This window comes from Carcharodon carcharias, chromosome 28, assembly GCF_017639515.1.
Source record: "Carcharodon carcharias isolate sCarCar2 chromosome 28, sCarCar2.pri, whole genome shotgun sequence".
NCBI classification, from domain to species: Eukaryota; Metazoa; Chordata; class Chondrichthyes; order Lamniformes; family Lamnidae; genus Carcharodon; species Carcharodon carcharias.
In genome coordinates, this window is record NC_054494.1 from 22,210,004 (window position 1) to 22,235,934 (window position 25,931).

A 25,931-nucleotide genomic window follows, 5' to 3' on the forward strand; every position below is an offset into this window, starting at 1 on the left:
TCAGTAGAATGGAAGGGGAAGGAAAGAAGAACAAACTTGTATTATAATAGTGCCTTTCACATTTTCTGTATGTCCCAAAGCACTTCACAGCCAAGTACAGGTGAAGGAAAACATAGCAGCCAATCTACTGTACCGCTGTTGGCTAAAACATTGCCCAGGGCACTGAAAACTTTCCTGAATATAGTGCTAAGGGATCTTCTATGAACATGTTTTTATTTAACCTTTATTTAATATTTCATGAGCCATGCAACTGAGGAAGTAAGGGTCATGAAAATTATCAAACTTAAAGCACTACATTTTGAACAACAGAATGTGTGACAGAAGTTTATACTGAGTGAATACTACATGTGTATCTGCAGCATATGAACTACTGCAGTTTGAGAAGGCAGCTCACCACCAACCTCTCCAGGGCAATTAGAAATGGGTAATAAAAGCTGACCTACATCCCATGAACAAACAAAAAAAAGCAAAATTAGCCAAGAATTAGAAAGGACCTGGGAGAAAGTAATGCTTTCAACATCAAGACTGTGGAGTAGCTACCTACAAGAGCAAATAGACTATCAGGAATTTCTATAATTCTACTATTCTACATATAAGATAACATTTCCAACTGTGCAGCACTCCTTCAATACTGAAGTGTCAGCCTAGATATTTGTGCTCAAGCCCTGGAACAGGACTTCAACCACAATCACAGCAGCACAATAAAACACTGTGTACTATTTTGGTATTTGTGCTTCAAAAGGAACATATAATACCTTGAAGATGGTTCAGGGGCTAGCAAAAATAATCCTAAATTCAAAGGTAATGAGGAACTTTATGAGACAGACTAGAGAAAGTTAAATAGAAAGCCTCAGTATGGTACATCAAAAACTAAATGATACAAAAGGCAAACGTAGAATTTAATATTCAAATCAGCAGGACAAATTCAAACTAAAGAGAAGTAACCATACTGGGAAAGAATCCTTTACTGAAAGGTTGATGCATCTTTGTAATAATATCCAAGGCAATGTGAGAATGGCATTGACTGATTGCTGTTATCGGCTGGCTGTCCAACATAGCCCACATTCTGGATCCAGTCGGCAAGATTATTATTGGGCTTTGGGAGCTTCAGGCTGGTTGATATATATTTACAAGCTTCTGCACATAAGCTTCAGTTTTTCAGCTACACATAGCTGAATTTGGACCTGAGGAAATCATGAATCAGCTTTTAAGAATCCTCTGGGCCCAAGGAGTGCAAGATGCCACACTGAACAGAAATATCAGTAGAGATGTCTGAAGTGATGATTATGAAGGCAGAAGTAACAATAGTGAAGACTGTACCGGGGCAGAGTGAATAATGGTAGAGATCACAGAGGAGAAGATTGGAGGCGAATATCAGAACAATAATGAAGCTCATACATTAAAGCAACAACAATGAAGTGCAACAGACTTAACATCCCAGATCTGAAGTAGACCAAGTTTAAAAGTAGAAAAGGCCAGATCTGGGTTGACGCTCTAACCAACTAATTTTTATGAAAGCATTTGATTTCTTGATGCAATTTCTGTGCATGTTAATAACAAACAACGCAAACTGAGAAAAACACTCAAATTTTGTGATATTTAGAAGATTTTGTTTAAACGTTTGACAATCATTTGGAAAATTTAGAGACAGTTTTCATATGAAGTTCGCTTACTAGCTGTGGCACATGGATATAGCTTCCTTTTCCAAATGTTTATATATTTTTGAGTAAAAATCATTGGAAGAAGTTTTGATAGGCAAAATCTATGAGTATAAAAACAAAAAAACTGCGGATGCTGGAAATCCAAAACAAAAACAGAATTACCTGGAAAAACTCAGCAGGTCTGGCAGCATCGGCGGAGAAGAAAAGAGTTGACGTTTCGAGTCCTCATGACTCAAGTTCTGTCGAAGGGTCATGAGGACTCGAAACGTCAACTCTTTTCTTCTCCGCCGATGCTGCCAGACCTGCAAAATCTATGAGTAATTGTGTTAAACTTCCTCTGTGAAAAATTATTTAGAATTTAAATCTCTGAGGCATGTGCAACAATTTAACTTATCAGAAAGTCAGAGAAGGGTCAGGAGACAGATAATTTTCACTAGTTGCAATTCTAGAAATAGAACTACAGTTATCTTTTTAAAAAAGAAAGCCAATTCCTTTTCTCTACTCATTCAGTTTTTCCTTTCTCCTTCCACCCGCCACCTCCAGCAGGGAATACAGAGAGGAAATGTGTCAAAATCATTATCCGGGCTCATTATTGGAGTATTGGAAATCCTTGTTGCTATTTAAAAATGATTACCATTACCAAATACAGCTCAGAGGATGATGGTAAAAGATTTAGAACACGATGATACAGCAGCAACAACTGGAGAACCATGAAGTCAGAGATGCCAGCTTCAAATGGGTTCCTGACAAAAGGACAGAGGGCTTTTAACATGAACACAATTTTTTTGTTACCCATTGAAGCTTAATAAGTACCAAGTTTTGGATTTAGGTATTTGTGCAGGTTTTAAAAATGTGTTCTCAATTCAATGTCAAGCTTCCATTCATTGCCCATCCTTAGTTTCCTCTGAGCTTGATAGTTCAGCACAGCTGAGTGCTTGCACAGCCACTTCAGTGGGGTTTTAAAGAGACAGTACGTTGTCTGCAGTTGACTCCAGTTCCATAACATGACCATCCTCCCAAATAGACATTTAAGAACCAGTTGGGTTTTTACAATAATTCAACAGTCCTATGATCACTTTTTTAAAAAGTGATATGGAATACGAGTTCTCAAATGACCATGGTGAAATGCAAACTCTCATTCTCTGGGCAATTAGTTCAAACATCTGGATTACTGGAGTAATAACTACTAAATTGCCATATCTGTATGTTATGAACTTAAACCCATTTACCCTGCCTTTACCAAGGCTCATACAGATATGAAAAGTAATTACAAAAGCCTGATTACTCAAAATAAATTGCTAGAGACAGATTACGATCACTTGATTATCAATACATAAATTGGTTCAAAAGTGTTTCATTCTTAAAATTTAATCATTGTTATCTTACATACAAAGCCAGTAGGAACTCCTTTAAAAATACTATTTAATCCCTCAAATTTGGTCATTTGCTTATAATTCACTTGCATCCAAGTCCTACACTGTACCCTCCTGTAAATCAGCATGTGACAATATTTTTTATTAGTGATAACATACAGCATCCATCATCTTCAATCAACAGCATTACTGCATTGCCCTACAATAATGACAACACTTACAAGGAATTTATTGGCTATGAAAAACTGGAACACTCTGGTTTTAAAGGACACTATATAAATGCAAGTTCATTGTTTTACTCAAGGTAACAAGTGAGCATGTGTATGGAGCAGAAGAGCACTATCAGCCTAAATTAAATATATGTCTGTAGTTAAAAAAATACCTAACAGTTCTATGGAAGGTTGCAATTTCAGCACTTATCTGTCAATGGTGAGGAGTTCGTGTCAATAATCATTTCCTTCTCCCTCTCCTGAAGGTGTTCATTCTTCACTGGGATACAATTCTACAAGCAGCAGTCATCCTTCAGTACCTTGCTTAGGTAATGAATATTCAGTAACAAAAACAAGAGTCATACGGACTCGAAACATTAACACAGTCTTTCTCTCCACAGAAGCTGTCAGGCCTGCTGAGTTTTTCCAGCATTTTTTGTTTTTGTTTCAGATTTCCAGCATCCACTGTATTTTGCTTTTATCTTAATTAATATTCAGTGTTAAGTGAGCACTTTCAGGCTATCCAATCATCACAGAGGACATGACCACCAAACTCAATGCTGCTTTAACTAGAAACAGCAGGCACACTTGCAAAGAGGAGACGGGGCCACACAGCATTGTGATGAAAGGTAGAAATCCCAACACATTTCTCATCTCAAACACAAGAGGACTCTAACTCTAGAACCCCCACTGTGGCTCCAGTGCAGATCAGCTAATATGATTGAGGCTGGGGCAAAATCAGGAAACTTCCTAATCTTTGTGGCTCAGAAACAGACTTCATCCATCCTGGAGCCATCAGACTTCAACAAAACAGTTTTACTAGAAATGCAGATGGATCATCTCTTCCATGTCCTGTTACTGATTAAGAAGTTGTTAGGGAAAATGCAGTAATACCAAAGAATACAGCAAATGGCAGATCTACAAATCTATTACTTAATCTCAGGGCCAAAATGATAGATATTCACAAAACACTAAGCTTCAATTTAACCATTTTTACATCATCTAAAACCTCTAGAGAAAAATGCAGTATAATGGGTCACCCTTAATTATTTTAAGTGCTTTATGCAAACACAAGTGTGGCATTATGCAATAAAAACAGAATCGCCACTGTAATAAAATCAAGGAATAAATTCCACCATTCTTCCCCATCTCTAATCTCATACAACTCTGGAGCTTTCTAAAATATCTGCATTCCTCCAATTCAGGCTTCTCGAGCACCCTTAATTTTATTTGTTCCACCACTGGCGGTCACTCTTCTGTTGCCTCGGACCTAAATGCTGGAATTCTCTCCCTACACCTCTGTGTCTCTGCCTAGCTTTACTCCTTTAAGACCTCCTTAAAACCTGCCTCTTGGGCCAAATCTATGATCATCTGACCTAATATCTCCTTTTGTGACATTACGTTTTAAATTGCTCCAGTGAAGCCCCTTGGGAGATTTTATTATATTTATACAGCACCCTTCATGGAATTTGTTGCTGTCTTATTGAACAAGCCTTTGGTCATCTGCAGTAATATCTCACGTGGCTGGCTTTGTCTTTAGTTTTGCTTTATAATGCTCCTTTGAAGCACTTTGGGACATCTGACAACATTGAAGGTGCTATGCAAATACAAATTGTTGTTAAAGTAATCTAATTAAGCACTGCATTGTTACCCTGCACCATCGATCTCACTTTTTTCCACATTTAATATTGGTTACAGAGTGAAAAGTGCAGCTCACACATTAGTTAATTCAACGTACACACCAGAAAAGACTGAGCTTTTATCAACAGCATTCAGTTTGTCACTGTATGGAAAATATTAAATTTTAACTTTTTAATGTAAAATTGGCAGCTTGGCTTCTAAAATGCACAATTTGAAGTACTTCTCCACAACACGTTCTTAAAAGACACAATGTTTGTTGAAATGAACAATGCTCCCTGAAGAAAATGTCACAATTTGGGGCATAAGGTTATTCACAAACTGTAGATTCACACAAAACAAATAGTTTCAAGTGTAATTGTTTTAAATGTGGCAACGATGTCTTCCTGGTACCCGTCTATGAAACTACCCTACCCTAACTTCAAAACAACCAACTCTTCCTCTTGTGGCTGAAAGGAAAGCTTTGCATCAGTTCAAGTTCTAGATGCTTTTGGAAACAAACTGCACGCTTCACTTAAAGATTATGTTTCATTTATTCTAAATCAGTTCATAACTGAAAAATTTTACTAATTGGATACAGACAGTATGAGAACTTTGTACCCACAGGGCATGCTCAACTTACGGCAAGTAGGAAACAAAGCCTTTCAGAACTCCCACAGGGTTTGGTCCACACAATTAAATACGAAACTATTAAAGATGCATGAGGCGTCGCCAGCGAGGGGAAAAAACTAGATATCGCAACAGCCATCTTCAGCTAGGTGGAAGACACATTGAAACTATCTCAAAGTACATCCTGATGTTATTCAAAACCACACGCCCAACTATGGAGTTTTTGTAGCTCAGAAACTTGCATAAAGGATATTAATGGTGGGTCACGATTTGTCCCAAATGGTTTATGCCCTCTGCTATATTTGATAAATAACAATGTGGACTTATTTGGGGGGGGAGAAATCCTACTGCAACTTAACCAACTGTCACCATGACTGCACCGAATGAATCATGCAACATCTGTACTGGGCACTGTGAATTCATCATTTCTCTCTCTCCACCTTTGTCCGGGAAAACAAAACCGTTTTGTTTGATCTTGCAGTTTTTTTTTATACACGTGTAGACTAATGCTATACAGCACACACTTCACCCCGAGGGGCTTTCGGGGGACATATATGTACTTACCCTGACCAGATTGCTGACAGCTGCCTGCACGGCAGCAACGGGGCCAGTAAGGTCAGGTATTGCTTTCCCATCGACTTCACCCTCTTCGTGCATAATCACCAGATGAGAGATTTGTTGAGCGACCGGCTCAAGAATACTTTCTATCGTCTTCGTATGAAACACAGGCATTGTTGCAGCTTGGCTAGTAACAGATCCCCAAAGATCAAAGCAAACACAAAGAGAAGAGAAAGAGATCGCCTCTTGTCAAAAAAAAAGAGAAGAAACGTCTAAAAAGCCACCACTCTCCCTCACACGCCGCAGATTCCCAGTACTCTCCGGGGAAGACTCCCAGTGAAACCTTCACCCCACCACACAGGCCGCCCCGCCCTTCCCAAGTCAACATTGCGTCACCGCTGGAACGCCACAGCCAAGCTCTCGGCCCCCTGATTGGTGGTCGCCCGCCATCAATCAAAGCGATTATCCTAATCCCGCCCCCTCCCGCTCGTCGTTTCCGACTTCATGTTTGGTGAAGCTTTGCCCGCTGGTACTCCTCCACCCGCCTCCTTCCCAGGGTGGGTGACGTCAGGCATTATATTTCCTTAAATGGGAATTTTGTCCGGCAAAATGGAATGTTCAGCGTAGTTTGAACTGGCGAATGTTCCAAGTCGTTGGGTTCGTTCTAACTGCCCCCGCGAGCTGGACTATAAATAGTCCAGAAATCTTTTTCAGCTCAGGTTAATGTTCTTTCCCAGGTTTGTTGAATATCACTTCTTTACCTCAAACGCAACTCCTCGATTAAATCGAATGTTAATGTAGGGTGAGTTATTGGAGATTTTGAATGAATAAGTAATTAATTGCACAGCCAAGGGGGATAGTGTAACTTGTTCAGAATTGCAAAATTTACTTCGCACAAAATCGGTTTTCAGTTTAGAAACACTTTTTTTCCCCAATAAATATGACAATTAGGAGATTAAAGTATCTTAAAGAGGACAAAAAGTAATTCCTACACTTGAGCGTTATAGCGTATATACAGGGAGGCTTACGATGTCGTCAACATTAAAAGCAAAGGTTTATCAGTATCATCTCGATCTTCCGACGTACTACTTCTTAAAACACTCTCCATTCTTAGTTTCATTTTGGGGCAGATATATTCTGTTTAACTGTATTACCCGATTTAATTTACTAAGTGTCAATGTTGCAGAAGGATGGCATTCACCAATTATGAAGGATATCACTTCAGCTGGGAGTGCTGTTCTATGATGTAATTTGAAGTACGCCGATCTGAAGTTTCCAAAGTATGATATTGAAAGTTATTTTTCCACAAGTCATTCAGTCCCCAAGCTGTGCAATTGTCCAACTGAAGGAGAAAGCATGTAACATCTCTGCCAGTTGAGTTCTTGAACTTCTTTTGAGATTTGAACTTTTTTTTCCATCTTAGCTTGTTTTAAAATCAAAATCCCCATTTTGGATTTCATAATGAATGTCAAGTTTCTTTTCAGAAAAATACTACATTTTGTACGTTACATTCATAAACATTTGTCCCTGGTTTAGCCGGGTGACATAAAATATTGAAAAGGTTAGCTTGGAGCATTAGACTTGTGACAGGCAGGCAATTGGATGCTTGCCCAGGTATTGCCCAGTTGTTTCTTGTTCAAACTAGTATTTGTCCCACTGATATTTTATCAATACTTTGTCAGTAAGAGAGTCAGTTTGGGAACATAGTTGAAATTTTTGCTTTACTGTGTGTGCCCAACTGGTTAATGTGATGTATCTAGCATGTGGATGAAGAGAGTTACTGTACTTCCTGTTTTTTGTGTGCTCTGCATTCCTTTGCATCCAACCACGTAGGTTGAGGGGGGACACTGATGTTTGGGCAACCCAGGATCTCCATAAATTTTGCCCAGACTTGCACCCTGAAGAGGACACTCCAGTTTCACTGCAGAGTGTTAACACAATACAGGAGATAGCAGTTATGAGTGACAAGCCTAACTTGATTGTCTTAGAAAATGAGCGTAGGGTAAAAATGAGAAGCAAACTAGCACACAAAAAGCAGCAGGTGTGAATAGGGAAGTCAAATGTATATCTCTCCATCAGCAAGTCCTCTGCTGTGCTCTGTGGTGGCACACAGAAACAAGGTCCCTTGTGGTCCTAGGCTAAAGCTTCTGAGGAGGTTTGACCTCCAGACATGCAGTATACAGGCCCAAAATCATATGCAGTGGCATTTATGAACAAATCTATCAACTGAATAGGTCCACTTTTTGGATACTTCAGAAGAGTTAAAGGTTAAGGGAGTAAACATCTGGAGTGGAACTAAAGGCAGACGGATGTCTAAACGTGTTGTCTTTCCAGCAACTCCTGCAACCAAGCCAGTGCCAAATATTTTGCTCAGCATTCCTTTAGATCCAATCATGTAGGTTGAGGGGGGACATTGATGTTTGGGCAGCCCAGGATCTCCTTAAATTTTGCCCAGACTTGCACCCTGGAGAGGACACTCCAGTTTCATTGCAGAGTATTAACACAACACAGGTTACAGCAGTTATGAGTAACAAGCCCAACTTGATTGGCATAGAGAATGGGTGCCACAGGCTGCCTCTGATGTTGAGAGAGACATTTGAGTCCTGCTGGTCTGCTACCACCCACCTCAAGTTGGGCAGACCCTGACTGAGAAGGTGTTGATTTTCCACCTGCTTCAACAAGTGCTTGGAGCTCAAGAATCTCTGCTCCACAAGTGGACTGAATCCATCGTACCAGGCACCGTACAATGAAGGAAAAGATACAAGGTGCGAATTCTTCACTTGGCAAGCTGGGACCTCGGGATCATGTGCATGGGATTGACAGATGACTTGCTATTGGTCAGTAATACCTTCAAGACAGCTGTGAAGGTATCTTGGCAGGCTGAACATTGACAAAGCTTCCCTGCAAGAGAATAAGAGTAGATCACTGAAAGGAAAACATTGCACGCTCATCTGGCAGCAGAAGAGTTGAGAGGAAATGTGTGAGCAGGGTGTAGGCTTCACTGCAAGGAAGTCACTGCTATCAATGACAGAAGCTGCCCCCCAACCCATCTCCTCAAATAGTTCAGAATATGTTCTCTCTATCCAGTCAAACAGGGCCAGTTAACCTCAAGTATCCCACTTCAACACAGTGCTGATTGTTGTCCTCTGGGGAGCTTGACACCGCTATCAACAGAATCCCAAAGTCAGAATGTCTTTACCCACAGGGAAATTTCAACATGAATGAGTGCAGACCATGAGGCATAGCCCTCCTGCCTCGGATATTATGGCTTGGGAAAGATAAATTAGTTTTGGCAGAGTCTACTTGTGTTTGCTACAACCATGAGCTTTGTGTAATTTCCTCCAGAAGAAATTATGCCACAAGGTGTCCTGGAGACACCTGAAATCAGGGCATTGTCGCCAGTCTTGACTCTCTGAACAGCATTCTCAACACATGCAGCTACCACAGTGTTAACTATGATACAGATCACTCACTTTTGTGTACCAGGGTAGGATGCAACTAACTCTTGAAGTTTATTCTTTCAAAACAGGAAGGCTATACTCGTACCAACATCGGTCATACTGCCTACCCAGATAAGAACCAGCAACTCTCCAACTAGATTGAACTGGTGCTTGCTGGGAATCCCAAACAGTGCAGAAGCAAAATGTAACATAACTTGAGACACCATTTACAGCAACATGCTCTCAACATGTAAGAAGCAGAGCAGGAAAATGCTGACTGGTTCGTGGTTAACATCACTGTAATGGCACCTGCCGTTGAAACCAAGAAATCTACTGTCATTGATTACAAACGAGAATGGGCAAGAACGCTCTGAATGAACTTGAATTGCTTGAAGTAAAGTCCAACAGGCTGCTGGATGCTGTACCACTGTGGTCACAATTTACCAGAATATCCAGATACCCTCCAGCACAGGGAAAACTAGGGCAAAACATTCCATTTGGAAACAAAGGCAGTGGAGGTCATCACTGACTACAATAAACAGTTGGGAGAGATGGATAGAACACTATCTTGAGTTGTACTCTACAGAGAACACTGTCACTGTAGAAGATCCTAAACACCACACCTTGCCATCATGAGACAGCTAGTTATCAAACTCAGTGAAGGAGTTTAGCAAAGCTGTTGACTAACTTGCCACTGGTGAAATGCCAGGTGAGGCTATACTGCCTGCAATCATCAAGCACCGGAAACTGGCACTCCTGCAGCATTGCATTAACTTCTCTGCCTCTGCTGAAGGGAGGGGGCAGTGCTTCAGGTTTATTGTGTTGCAAAAGATTGTGACCTATCCCTTCTATTATCTTCAAGATCTGTACCTCCTGTAATATGCTTTTCCTCAATCATGTCATCTGTTTCTCCTACCCATCTTGCATTGCTACTTTTCTCAGTTGTTTAGCCATTTAACCTTCAGCTATTAATGGAAAATGCTGTTAATAAATTTATCCATTACTTTGAAATTTCTCCCACACTGTCCTTGTGGAATTTCCTAAAGAATTTCACTGGCAAATGAGATAAATTCAATAATCGTTCCTATTCTAAAGAGCCTACTTCACAATTTCTGTGTTGCTGCAGTAATTCATCAAAGGAAATGCATTTTGAGAAGAGGAACATAAGCAAAAGCAGACAAGTCAGACAAAGCTATGACAGATTTTCAAATCTATGAAGCAGATTTTCAGTGCAAGGCTTGTGAGGTGAAAACATAGCATACCTTATTGCATTTTTAAGCAGACTTACTACATTGACATTACAACTGTGGTGTTAATGTAAATCAGTTTTGCTTTTTGAAGTTGTGCGGTTGTAGTGTAAATACAGCTGAATTTGACATAAACTGCCCAACCTGACACAAGAATGAGATGAATTAATTTTACCAGCAACATTTATTTTTGGCAAAGTTTTAAATTATGGAGGATCCTGGAATGAGGTAGGGTGAAACTTGTTGAAAGAGGGAGCCTAACTGTTCAGCTGCGGAACTAATTTGAGTCTTTGTGCCTGATTTTTCATTCCAAACTTAGAATTGGTGCAATACACCGATTTTAACTTTTGGAGTGCGAAAACATAATTAATTCATGCAACCACGTGGCAAAAGGCCACCAATAACTATCTACATATGTCCACAAGTAGTATAAAATTTCTTCCAATGGGCATTTCATACATTCTGAAACCAAGTTTCAGCTGAAGTTGAGACCAAGCATATCTTTTTCGCAATCGTCTTTATGACCAGGGTCCTCAGAATCCTCCTAAATCTGTAATTTTGACAAAGAAATGTTGCAGGTAAAATGCATTCAATTGAAAAAATACAACTGAACCAATTTCAATATAATAAGCAATAAAGATTATCCGTAAAGGATACAATTATTCTGTCCCTAATTCTTTTGAGAACATGGCAGATTCAAAGTCTAAGAAATGGACAAATAACACAATGGAGAGCAAACGGGCTGCAAAACAGTTAATAGTATGGGGTTATATACAGTTACTCAGATTGCAAAAGGTAGGAAGCGGAGTTCCAGAAAGGTTGGAGCTGAGACCACAGTTCAAAATTTACATAAACAATTTGGAATTAGGAATCGGAAGTACTATTTCAAAATTTGAAGATGAAGCCAAATTGTGAGGGTGTATTTAATACAGAGGAGGACTGCAAAAAAAGGAAGACATGAATAAACTTGCACAATTGTCATGTAATTAGCTAATTACAGTAATTTCAAGAGAGTTAAGTGTGAGGTGGTATATTTTGATAGGAGGAATAATGAGGCCACACATTCCTTGGAAAATCAATGTCTAACTGGGTTGGAACAGCAGAGGAATCTGGGGGCACAGATGTAGAAATCACTATAAGTGACAACACAAGTTGAGGGCAATTAAAACAAAGCAAAATACTTGAGGTTAATTTCTAGAGGGGAACAATTGAAAAGCAGAGAAGATGCGAAGGTCATTAACCGAAATATCAACTCTGTTTATGCACTGATGCTGTCTGACCTGAGTATTTCTAGCATTTTGTGTTTTTGTATGGAATCTTGTTTCGATCACAGTAATCCTAACTGTGAACGTTTCTAGTCTTCATATTATTGAAATAATATAGAAACACTGAAAAAATTGCAAATAAAGATTTACTAGATTGATACCAGAACTCAGATTATAGCTATCTGCAAAGATTGAACAAACTGAGGCTCTTTTCTCTAGCAAAGCAAAGATGGCCAGATGGCCTGATAGCGCTCTTCATGATTATGAAAAGTTTTGATAGTGTGAATGTAGAGAAGATTATTCCACTTGCTGGGGAGACCAGAACTTGGGACCATAAATATAAGAATACTCACCAACAAATTCAGTAGGGAATTCAGGAGAAACTTTGTGACCTAGAGAGCAGTTTGAATGTGGAACTCTACCATGAGAAGTTAAAGTAACTAGCATTGGTGCATTTAAAAGGAAGCCAGATAAGCACATGAGTCAGAAAGGAAAATAATATGTTGATAAGGTTAGATGAAGAAGGGGAGGAGAATAAACACTGGCATAGACTTGTTGGGCCAAATGACCTGTTTGTATACTGTAAATGCTATCTAACCGTTTAAAGGTGCTTCAACATATTCCAAATTAATGAATGAATCATTATATGAATATACGAACATCACTGTTATTTATATCCACTTGTCTGAATGAGTATACATCCAACAATGCTCAAGATGCTTGACACCATCCAGCATAAAGCAGTTCACTTGATTGGCAACCCATTCACCACCTTAAACCTTCACGTCATCCACTAATGACGCACAGTGGCAGCAGTGTGTATCATCTGGAAGATGCACTGCAACAACTTACCATGGGCCCTTTGACAGCACCTTCCAAACCCATGACCTCTACCACCTAGAACAACAAGGGAAGCAGGTGGATCGGAACACCAACACCAGCAAGTTCCCCTCCAAGCTACACACCATCCTGACTTGGAAATGTATTGCTGTCATTCAGTGTTGCTGGGGCAACACAAAGGCATACAGCACAAAGACTGCACCTTCTCAAGGGTAATTCGGGTTGGAAAATCAATGCTGGCCTTGCCAGCAATACCCACATCCCATTAACAATTTTTCTTTTAAATAGTACAGAAACTGCAATACTGTTTCTGATGATTACTGCATTGTTGTAATGCAGTCAATATTTATTGAAACAATAATTCACAACAGATTGAAAAGATGAATATTACATTGATTAATGATATGATAGCCAGATCACAATTATTATATTAATGTTAATCTGCCGCTTCAAAAATTAGTTGAATGTAAAGAGCTAAGGTCTAATGGGATGTGGGTATTGCTGGCAAAGCCACCATTGATTTTCCAATTGTAATTACCCTTGAGAAGGTGCAGTCTTTGTGCTGTATGCCTCTGTGTTGCCCCAGCAACACTGAATGAACAGCAATACATTTCCAAGTCAGGATGGTGTGTAGCTAAGGTCTTCCCTCATTGAAATGAAACATTACTTTATGTATCACAGTGGTTTTGCAGTATTTGCTTAAGATCCTCCCCGAGCAAAACGTTCCTTTTTCTCAATTATATGTATGGTTCTAATTTTTTACTCCCCTACTTTCCAGTAGTGCAGTATTGGAATTTTTACTTCAATTGTTATCTAATGTAGCATTGAACTAAGGATGTTTTTGTCAAGTCTCCAATGACTGGCACCTTGAACAGGTGGTCATTTTCTGTGTATTGGGGATGGCCAGATGATTGACAGCTCTGGCCACAGGGTCAGAGGTCAGAATCAAAACATCTCATAAATCTGTTCTCTGCCTCAGCCACAAACATTGATCATCATAAGTAGCACAAAAAAAAATCTTTACTGGTCAAGATATTTACTAGTATAGACTATGTAAAACACTTAAAAAAATAAAAATGAATGACCTCTTTATTATTGTACAAGGGATTTTTGCTAGTATTGTGGGGGAGGGTTTAAACTAGAGTGGAGGGGGATGGGAACCTGAGTGGGGAGACACGAGAGAGGAGCAAAGATAGAAATGAAAGACAGAAAAGTAAAAAGTGAAAGGGAGAGGAAATGGAGGGCTAGTAGCAAATAGGGCCATAGTACAAAAAAATGTGTAACAAGGTAAGTCTGTATCTGAATGCAAGGAGCGTTCGCCATAAAGTAGACAAATTAACACAAATAGATGTAAACGGGTACGGTATGATTGCGATCACAGAGACATGGCTACAGGGTTACCCAAGGGTATTCAATACTTAGGAAGGACAGGCAAAAAGGAAAAGGAGGTGGCATAGCATTGTTAGTTAAGGATGAAATCAGTGCATTAGTAAGAAAGGATATTGGCTCAGAAATTCTAGATGTAAAATCAGTCTGGATGGAGCTAAGAAGCAACAAGGGGCGGAAAACATTAGCAGGAGTTCTATATAAGCCTCCAAACAGTAGTGGTAAGGTAACAGACAGTATTAAACAGGAAATTAGAGACGCATGTATCAAGGGTGCAACAGTAATCATGGGTGACTTTAATCTACATATAGACTGGGCAAACCAAATTAGCAATAATACTGTGGCGGATGAATTCCTGGAGTGTGTACAAGATGGTTCGAGGAACCAACTAGGAACAGGCGATCCTAGATTTGGTTTCGTGCAATGAGAAGGGGTTAATTAATAATCTTGTTGTGCAAGGTTCTTTTAGGGATCCGTGACCATAACATGATAGAATTCTTCCTTAAGTTGGAAAGTGAAGCAGTCCAATCCGAAAGTAGGGTCCTAAAATCTGAACAAAGGAAACTATGGAAGTATGAGGCGTGAGTTGGCTAAGATAAATTGGGGAACTTCATTAAAAGGCAGATAGGCAATGGCTAATATCTAAGGAACAAATATATGCATTGAAGCATTTATATATTCCTTTCTGGCACAAAAACACAACAGGAAAAGTAACCCAATTGTAGCTAACAAAAAAATTAAAGATAGTATTACATCCAAAGAGGAGTCATATAAAGTTGCTAGAAAAAGAAGCAAGCCTGAGGATAGTTGAGCACTTTAGAATTCAGCAAAGGAGGACCAAGAGATTGATTAAGATGGAAAAAATAGAGTTTGAGAGTTAACTTGCAAGAAACATAAGAGACTATAAAAGCTTCTATAAGTATGATAGAAAAAAAAAGTGAAGACAAATGTTAGTCCCTTACAGTCCAAAACAGGGGAATTTATAACAGAGAACAAGGATATGGCAGAGCAATTACAAAACTAATTTAGTTCTGTATTCACGGAGGAAGACACAAATAACTTTCCAGAAATACTAGGGAAACAAAGATCTAGTGAGGAGGAGGAATTGAAGGAAATTAGTATTACTGAAAAAAACAGCACTGGAGAAATTAATGGGATTGAAAGCTGATAAATACCCAGAGCCTGATAACTTACATCCCAGGGTACTAAAGGAGGTGGCCATGGGAATAGTGGATGCTTTGGTTGTCATCTTCCAAACTTCTGTAGATCCTGGAACAGCCCTGCTGCATTGGAGGGTGGCAAATGTAACCCCACTATTTAAAAAAGGAGGGAGGGAAAAAACAGGGAATTAGCCTAACATCAATGGTCGGGAAAATGCTAGAGTCTGTTATAAAGGATGTGATAACAGGACACTTAAAAATATTAACGGGGTCTAACCACAAGGTCAGCATGAATTTATGAAAGGGAAGTCATGTTTGACAAACCTAGTACAGTTTTATTTTGAGGATGTAACTAACAGAATAGATAAGGGAGAACCAGTGGATGTGGTGTATTTGGATTTTCAGAAAGCTTTTGATAAAGTCCCACAAAAGAGTTGATGTACAAAATTAAAGCACATGGGATTGGGGGTAATATATTGGCATGGATTCTGAATTGGTTAGCAGACAGGAAACAGAGTTGGAATAAATGTGTCTTTTTCGGAATGGCAGGCTAGTGTGGCACTGCAGGGATCAGTGCTTGGGTCCCAGCTATTCACAATATATATCAATGATTTGGAGAAGGGAACCAAAGTTTGCTGATGACACAAAACTAGCTGGGAATGTGAGTGGTGAGGAGGATGTAAAGAGGCTTCAAGGTGATTTAGGCAAGTTGAGTGAGTGGGCAAATATGTGGCAGATGCAGTATAATGTGGATAAGTGTGAAGTTATTCATTTTGGTAGTAAAAACAGAATGGCAGTGTATTATTTAAATGGTGATAGATTGGGAAATATTGATGTACAAAGGGATCTGGGTGCCCTTGTACATCAATCACTGAAAGCAAGCAGGTGCAGCAAACAGTTAAGAAGGCAACTGGTATGTTGGCCTTCATTGTGAGAGGACTTGAGTACAGGAGCAAAGATGTCTTACTTCAGCTATACAGGGCCTTGGTGAGACCACACCTGAAGTATTGTGTGCAGTTTTGGCCTCCTTACCTAAGAAAGGATATACTTGCCATAGAGGGAGTGCAGTGAAGGCTCACCAGACTGACTCCTGGGATGGCAGGATTGTCGTATGAGAAGAGATTGGGCCGACTAGGCCTGTATATACTGGAGTTTAGAAGAATGAGAGGGGATCTCATTGAAACATATAAAATTCTGACATGGCTGGACAGACTTGTTGCAGGGGTGACATTTCCTCTGGCGATTGGGGTGGGGGGGGGGGTGCTGCGGGGGTGCGGTGGTCTAGAACAAAGGGTGACAATCTCAGGATACGGGGTAGGCCATTTCGAACTGAGATGAGGAGAAACTTCCTCACTCAGAGGGTGGTGAACCTTTGGAATTCTGCACCATAGAGGGCTGTGGAAGCCAAGTCACTGAATATATTTAAGAAGGAAATAGATAAATTCCTAGACTTGAAAGGTATCAAGGGGTATGGGGAGAGAATGGGAGTATGGCATTGATAGAGGATCAGCCATGATCATATTGAATGGTGGAGCAGGCTCAAAGGGCTTAATGCCCCACTCCTGCTATTTTTCTATGCTTCTATTTTGATGAAAAATAGGCTTTTTTTGTCGAAGCTTTTCATCTTGTACTCAGGACATTTTGCAAGAATACAAATCCAAGAGAGACAACAAATTTACACTGTATGAGAAGAGAGTGCTGGTTGGCAAGTGGACTCTGATTGGTAGAAGTGTTGCCATGGAGAATGCACCAGTTGATGATGGCTGACAAGTTAACGACCAACGATTGTTTGAAATTTAAGGTAACTTGACTCTGGTCAAGGCATTGCCCTGAGGCTGTCATTTATTTTGTTTAGCTGAAACAGGCACAATGTGTGTACATTTTCTTTCTGTCTACAAAGAACAGGCCTGATGAGCGCAAGACAAAAAGCTTTGACAATAAATGTCTCTTTTCTCAGCAATACTCAAGTTCTGTACAACTAAACAACTGTTGTACATATCTTTTAGTTCTTTGTAAATTTTCTGTATAATTATCAGGTGACTATACTGTTACACTCTGTAGGTATTGTAGTTCCAGTGGAGCAAGAGAAAATGCTGCAAAAAGAGTCTGTCAATAGGAACTATAACACTGTCATTCAGCTGAAGTGAGGCATTCTTTTAAACCTGGTTGTCTTGGTGCATTTGAGTATTGTTCCACAGTAGCAGAATGAAAACTATATCTCTGATACACCTGTCTCAGAATTTGTTCACAGCAAATAGAAACCACTTCCACAAAGGATGAGAAGAAATTTACAGCACTAGAAGTAAAGCAGAACTCAAGACTCAGGCCCCAGACAGAGGGAAGGTCTATACCTTGTAACAAGTATCTCTAAAACATCATTTTATGGATGTGTAAAATGATTTTTTTGAAAGAATTGTGGAAATTTACAACTCCTATGTGGCTGTGATTCTATGAATTATATTTTAGAGGTTCACATCGACTGTGAGAAAGAGGAAAGTAGCTGGTAACAGTGGAACACAGGAACAGTACTAGGCCATTTGGTCCCTTGAGTGTGTTCCACTATTCAATTAGATTGTGGCTGATCTGTATCTTGACTCTGCCTACCTGCTTTTGTCCTATAGCGCAACACGTTTGCCTAATGAAAATCTGTCTTGAAATTTTCAAATCACCTAGGTTCAGCTGCTTTTTGGAAGAGCATGTTCCAGATTTCCACTACCATTTGTGTGAAGTGCTTTCTGACATCTCCCCTGAATGACCTTGTTCTAATTTTAAGGGTATAGCCACTTGCTTTATCCCACAAGAGGAAATAGTTTCTCTCTCTCCACTTTAATCTTAAGCACCTGAATTGGATAACTCCTGAATCTTCCATACTGGAGGGAATGCAAGCTTGGTCTATGCAATCTGTCGTCATAATATAACCCTCGAAACTCCCTTATGCTTTTGGTGTATCTGTGCTGCACCCTCCTCTCCAAGGTCAGCATATTCTTCCTGAACTGCAATGTCCAGAACTGAATGCAGGACTCTAAATGGGGTCTAACCACAGCCTTATCTAGTTGTGACATAACTTCCACCTCTTAGCTTTCCAGCCCCCTTGAGATAAAGGTCAAAATTTCATTAGCTTTTAAATTATTTTTTTTACTTGTCTAGCTTTAAGTGATTCCCTTGCTTGGACCCCTAAATCTCTCTAATTCTCCACAGTTCCTAGCTTCTTGCTGTTTCAAAAATATTCTGATCTATTCTGCTGTTTCTTAGGTCGAAATGGATGAGTTCACCTTTCATATCAGTCTCCATCTGTCACAGTTTATCCTACTTAGTATCAATCTCCTTTTGCAACTTTCTGCTCTCATCTGCTCTACTTATTGTGGCATGTAACTTGATGCATCGGTAAACTTGGATATGACACTCTATTCCTTCGTTAAAGTCATCTATAAATATAATAAAAAGGTGTGGCCCAAGGCTCATATTATCTTGGAAAGAGTGGTACATTAGTGCAGAAACCAATCACAAACCTATTTCTTTCTTTGAAAACCCAAGAAAAATTACAACTGCTGGAGTAATACATTAAGCTGCAGGCTTGGGGCTAATTGCAACTCCCTACATGGTTGGTTTGGCTATAGATATCAGCAAATCTCTTAAAATGTAATCTATTTTGATGTTCTTCACACTCGAAATGAATCACGTTCTATATGCTTAAATTAATTGTCAATCACCTTTTACGAAGTAAATATAATTTTTAACTGTTCATTGATCTTGATGTCTTGCATCTGTGCTATCAAGAAGAGCTCCCACGTACTTAGCCAGAAAGAGGGAGGGAAAATTGACAAATGGGTTACCTTGCTGTTACTGTGCTTCACCTAGTAATCAATTTGGTGAACCTCCTGCTCATAATTACCAGAGTTCTGGGATCAAACTTCTAAGCTGTGCTATGCAGAGAAATCTTAAAAAGCAGAAATGGATTACCCTGTAAGACCAAATAATTTTTTAACACTAAACTTAACTCTTGATATGTTGGGAAATTTCATTTGCAACTGACTGCCTTTTAAAAAAAGTTTATTCCTTACGAAGATAAGGGACAAGGTAGATTTTTCATTTAATTAATTATCAAAGTGTCTTTGGTGAATAATTTTTTCTTTCTATTGTGCCTCAATCATGGGATTTAATGATTGAAGGGTTACAAGATAAAAGATGGCACCCCAGAAAGATCAGAAGCTTCACAGGAGCACAGATTTTGTAGATTTATGCCATGGACGTTTGCAGACAAACCTCTTCAGGTGCAACTTTGTCAGTGACAGGTTGATTTCATTTCTTCCTTCAACTTTTTTTTAGCTATTTCCTTCCTGAGTATTGGACTCTGATGAGGGTGTCAAGGAGTGCCAAAAACAGAGACCTTTTACCTATCATACATAGTAACAATGCATTTTGCCAGCCAGCAAACAGGGTAGGGTATTGGATTAAAAGCAAAAAACTGCGGATGCTGGAAATCCAAAACAAAAACAAAAATACCTGGAAAAACTCAGGTCTAAAAGCATCTGCGGAGAGGAATACAGTTAATGTTTCGAGTCTGTATGACTCTTCAACAGAACTAAGGAAAAGTAAGAGTCATACAGACTCGAAACATTAACTGTGTTCCTCTCCGCAGATGCTGTCAGACCTGCTGAGTTTTTCCAGGTATTTTTGTTTTTGGTAGAGTATTGGGTGTTGGGATACTCCTCCCTTTGTAGAATTAGGCTAAGAAATTTGACATATACCCAATACAGCCTAATTTCAGTAAAATTAGTTAGCAACGGCACTAGTCAGGCAACCATATGCAGCCTGTGGGTCAGGGTTTGATAACTGAAAATGCCAGCCGTAGGTAGATCCTGGAAATAGAGGCGGGGCCAGCACTGGCCTGCAGTATTTTTGTGAAGTCTGACTCCACAGAAATGTAACTTATCAAGTAATGTGGCTATTTCTTGAGTGGTTCCTTGAAGGATAGTCTTATGACTATCACATGGACTTGAGATCACAAAATTTAGGACTTGCTACATTCCACAATATTCTGTGGAATTTACTAATATGCACACCAGGAAGTATACTTATTCACCAATTTCTTCAATCATATTATGTTTGAATGCTTCATACACACTGCAAACACAGGAAACTCACCTAAATATAAGTTACAAAGTTCAATTTTATTCTTTCATAATAAGTCATCTTTGGTTTTTGACACTTCACTTCCTGAAACAGTGTTTAAATTAATCTGCATAATGGTGTAAAACGTTAAATGCTGGTTGGTGAAGCTGAAAGGTCTCAGTTTTGTTGATTGCCAATTTTCCTCGCGTTTCCCGAATCCGACTACCTCTGTTACCTCCAAGAACAGACGATGTGCTCCTTTAGCAAATGTGAATTACACCATCACAGATTTCTTGTCTGATATTAGAATCTCATGTCTAATTCCATATTAAATTTTCAGTTTCTATTTCTGATTTAGAGCATCTACTGAATATTTTATTTTATTAACACAAGTTAGCTCAATTATGGCACTCTGGATTAATTAAACTCCATAATTTAGGCTCTGGTGCAGAATTGAGGGAGTGTTGCATTGTTGGAAATGCTGCCTATAGGATGAGGTGCTAACCTGAGACTATCTACCTGTTTATGTGGACATGAATGCTGATAGTTCGCAATCAATTCCACCCACCATCACCCCCCAACCCCCCATTCCCCTGGCAAAATCTGGCCCAACATAGATTACAACATCAAAACTTTTTTTGGCTATTAATAGAAAATGCTGGAAAGCATAGTTATTGAACCAAAAGTTTGATTGTAAAGTGCCTGGCAATTTTCTAATTAATTCAGTGGATCTAGAGCTTGTACTGGTTGAAATAAAATGAGCCTGGGAATCAGGGCTGAGAGGACCACTCAGAAACTGAGACATTTGTCAAGAATGAGTATGTCAAGAAACAAGCGGAAGGAACAAGCTTCCCCAAATTTTAAATGTGGAGTAGCCGAGTAGAAGGAGATAATCAAATGGTAATTCTCGAAAGTAAAGGAAGTGCATGCTATGAGCAAGATCTCTAAGTATTAGGGATGTGATGTTATGCAATGTTACACACAGGAAGTTGGAAGACAGCCTATTTTAAACTAACAAGGATGTTATCAAAACAGCATTGCAGAAATTAATGTTAACATGTGAAGGAATTTATAAAGTCTTTTACCATATTTATAGATTATGCATTAGAAATAATACAGTAAATAGTCAAATACAGAAAAATCTGATGAGATCATAAACACTATTTACAGTAACTTATTTGCATATTACCAGATGTATAATCTACAAAGTTCAATTTTCATTCTTTCATAATAAGTCAGTGATTTAGAATGTAATTTATTAAAATTCTAGCATTAAAACATATTCTTTGGCACATTTTATAGCTGTAACCTGGTGCAATTTTATTATTCTGGCTGAAAATTGATTTTATTTTATTCATTCATGGGATTGGGCATCACTGGCTGTGCCAGCATTTATTGCCCATCCCTATTTGCTCTTGAGAACTGAGTGGCTTGCTAAGCCATTTCATGGGGCATTTAAGAGTCAACCACATTACTGCCACATGTAGTCCAGACCAGGTAAGCATAGCAGATTGCCTTCCCTAAAGGGCATACGTGAGCCAGATGGGCTTTTATGACAATTGACAATGGGTTCATGGTCATCATTAGACTTTTAATTCCAGAATTTTATTGAATTTAAATTTCGCTATCTGCCATGGTGGGATTTGAACCCAGGCCCCGAGAGGATTACCCTGGGTCTCTGGAGTACTAGTCCAGTGACAATACCACTACACATAAAGCATATCATAAAGCATTTTAAATCATTGTCTGCTCCCACCTGTGTGTTAATTGATTTTAAATAACTGAAACTTACTTTAAAAAACTACAGAGAATCATTTACAAGTTGCATTGGTATATTGTAGTTGGTTTCTAAATTAATTAAAATAAATTAAGAGATGCGTATCAGTGTCCTTGAACCTAAAAAGAAAAGCAGTTTAATTTAAGGAGCCTCCTTGAAGGAATGGGTGCAATTAGCAGAAATTCACAATAATGATTAATTCACTCTGGGACTTGGCCAATTTTTTAGGTGGTCTGGCTTCTAGCGCAATGTGTTTTAAACTAGCGCAAAAGATAGTGGAAGCTCGATTAATGCTGGATGTAATTTGTGCTTGAAATTCCTCAATCATTTGCGCTGGTTTGACCAATTTTGGGTGAAAACAAGCACAATCTAGCAGAAACTCCAGGCCCATGTATTGCTGCGCTGCATTATTCTTTTATGTCCAAATTTATATTTGCCCAAACTCTTCACTTCGTCTTAAATGTGCCCACAGATCAGTGCACACCAATTGTGAAAAAGCACAACCCTGTTTACACTATGATCACTTTTCTTGGTCTGCTTGCTTTTTTTTTCAGAAGTCATTAACATTCAGTGTTGCAACCTCTAAACACTATTGATTCCCAGATTTTAAGGGAGTAGAGTGACCAAAAGTCATAGCCATCTGCAGTTTAATATTGAAAGGTGGTTTTACTGCCTATCAATGCACCATCCACTAACTGCGTTTAGAACTTCTCCTAATACTATCAAACCTCTCATTCATCCCTCTCCCATAGTGCTTCAAAGCTCTTTCCTATCAAACACTGGACTGCTCCCAGAATCCATACGATGCAATAGGCCCCTGCTGCACATTCAGATGATCCAAAACGCTTCACTCCCCTGAGATCCTGACATCCTTTCCTCCTAGGACTCCCATAATAATTTGGCCCTCCCTCTGAAATGTTTTAATGTTATGGCAATAGCCCCACCATTTACAGATCCCAGGACCTGATCAACAAGTGTAGTAATTACTCTCCAAGCAGTATCACATCTCAAAGTCTGACTTCATTATCAGATTTCAAGACATTGGGTCACTCATCTCATACTGCAAAACCCACTTCTCATACATCCCATATCCAACTCTCCAGCCCTGGCATGAATACTGAACTGCCCATGCTGCTCCCTGGCATATGATACTCTCCCAAATGTTTGCACACTATTGCCCCCTTTTCCCTACCCTGAAGCTTGCAAATATCTGGATCATGGACCTTGTTGCAGAAAATGCAGCCACCTATCAGAGCTGGCAATTAATAAAATAATCCAAAATAATGGCAGTGGAACTAATATCAATATTCATTTTGGTAATACCGTTGCTTAGATGTTTTGGGGTTTGATAAAGAAACCATTGCATTTACCAGTTACTTTTGAAGTGTGTGTATATTTTATTCTCACAGAACAGAATACTGCAAATGCTGGGAATCTAAAAAGAAACAAAAAATGCTGAGAAAAAAATCAGGATAGGCAGCATCTGTGGAAAGAGAAACAGTTAATGTTTCAGGTCTGTGGCCTTTCATTAGATCTGCAAAAAGCTAAAAAAATTAATAGGTTTTTGAGCAAGGGATGGGTTGGGTGCGACAAGGACAGGAGGAAGGCCTGTGATAGGGTGAAAGACAGGAGAGATTGAATGATTCAAGAGTTTGTCCTCCAGGGCCAAAGGGAATAGAGATGGGGCAAGAAAAAAATAAAGGAGCAAAACATGTGCCCAGAGCAGGTATGCTGCTGGCTTAAAGAACAAACACAAAACAAATGACCTTTACCACACTTCCTGACACCCTACATCCTGTATAGATTCTATTCCTTTCTCCCAGTTTGTCCATCTCCATTGCATCTGTTCTGAGATGTAAACTTCCACAACAATGCTTCCAAGATGTCTCCTTTATTCCTCAACCCAAGATGCCTCCCACTGTGGTTGACAGGGCCCTCAACCACACCTGCTACATTTTCCCCACTTCTTCCCCTCCTTCTCAGCATCATGTTAGGGTGCCCCTTGCCCTCACCCAACCAGCCTCTGTAGTCAACAGATCATTTCCACCATTTCCATCACTTTTAGACTGATGCCACAACCATGTCTTCCCCTCCCCTTTCAACATCCCAAGGGACTGTTCTCTCCAAGATACCCTGGACCATTCCTCAGTCACCCCCATCACGCAATCCTCTTCTCATGGCACCTTTCCATGAAAATGCAGGAGAGGTTACACCTGTCCATTTACCTCCTCTCTAGCCTCATCGTCCATTGCCCCAAACTCTCCTTTCAGATGAAGCAGGTGATTTACACGTACTTCTTTCAAATTGAGGCTACTGTATTTGCTGCTTATAATACTGCATATAAATACTGTGGCTATAAGGGCAGGCCAGTGGCTGGGAATCTTGCAGTGAGTAACCCACCTCCTGACTCCCCAAAAGCTTGTCCACCATCTGCAAGGCACAAGTCAGGAGTGTGATGGAATACTCTCCACTTGCCTGGATGTGTGCAGTTCCAAAAACACTCAAGAAGTTTGACACCATCCCGGGCAAAGCGGCCTGCTTGATTGGTTCCCCATCCACCATCTTCAACATTCACTCCATCCACCACCTATGCACCGTGGCAGCAGTGTGTACAAGATGCACTGCAGCAACTTACCAAGGGTCCTTCGACAGCACCTTCCAAACCCGCGCCCTCTACCACCTAGAAGGACAAGGGTAGCAGATCCATGGGAACACCAACACCAAGTATCCCTCTAAGTTACACACCATCCTGACTTGGCTGACTTGGAACTATATCACTATTCCTTTGCTGTCGCTGAGTCAAAATCCTGGAACACGCCCCCCCACCCCCCTCCCCTTACAGCACTGTGGGTGTACCTACGTCACATGGACAACAGTGGTTCAAGAAGACAGCTCATGACCACTTTCTCAAGGGAAATTAGGGATGGGGAATAATTGCTGGCCTGGCCAGTAATGCCCACATCCCATGAATGAATAAAAAAAAGTCAACTGTTTTTATTTAAAAGTTCGTAAAGTAAATAAGTAGATGAAAAATAAGTTTCTTATTGGAATGAATAGAGAAGCTTCAATTGTTCTTCTTGGAACAGAACAGGTTTAGCTGACATTTAGTAGAGACATTTAAAATGATAGGTTTTGGAAGAATAGATAAGGAGAAATTGTTTCCATTGACAGGACAATTGGTAACCATATAATTGACAAATCAGAAAGAAATTAAGAATTTGTTTTAACTCATTGCATTTTTATAATCTGAAATGCAGTGGTAGAAAGAATGGTGGAAGCAGATTAAACCATAACTTTCAAAGGGGAATTGGATACATATCTGAGTAGGAAACATTTTCAGGGCAATAGGCAAAGAACAGGAAAGTGGGATGAATTGAATAGTACTTTCAAAGTCCTGGCAAGGGCACAAGGGGCTGAATGGCCTCCTGTGTTGTTTCAATCTATGATTTACAACGTGGATAGAAGTGTGTATTACCTTGGTTTGCTTATTTTTTTTGAGACTATACTCGGGTTGAAATGTTTATGATATGTATTAGAAAATATCAGTTGTCTTCATATCGTAACATCTCATGCTTGTTTTTTCTGGGTAATTTATTTCTGCTGAGGTTGCATATTTTGAAAAAAGCATGAACACCTTACAGTAACGAAACTTCTAT

General features: G+C 39.6%; 1 protein-coding gene and 1 long non-coding RNA gene across 3 annotated transcripts in view; one reads left to right on the forward strand and one right to left on the reverse strand.

The window, feature by feature from the left end:
* LOC121270755 (vinculin) overlaps positions 1 to 6,431 on the reverse strand; it is a 129,900-nt gene extending 123,469 nt beyond the window's left edge. For both annotated transcript variants that reach the window (XM_041176153.1, XM_041176151.1), the window contains exon 1: positions 6,055 to 6,431. In XM_041176153.1, the coding sequence (XP_041032087.1) occupies positions 6,055 to 6,222 (168 nt within the window). In that variant the 5' untranslated portion in view covers positions 6,223 to 6,431. The remainder of the gene's footprint in view (positions 1 to 6,054) is intronic.
* Positions 6,432 to 6,576: 145 nt separating this feature from the next.
* LOC121270871 lies at positions 6,577 to 10,503 on the forward strand. The gene is made up of 2 exons (XR_005941627.1): positions 6,577 to 6,785; positions 9,578 to 10,503. It is a non-coding gene; the product is annotated as an uncharacterized LOC121270871 (long non-coding RNA).
* Positions 10,504 to 25,931: the final 15,428 nt, after the last annotated feature.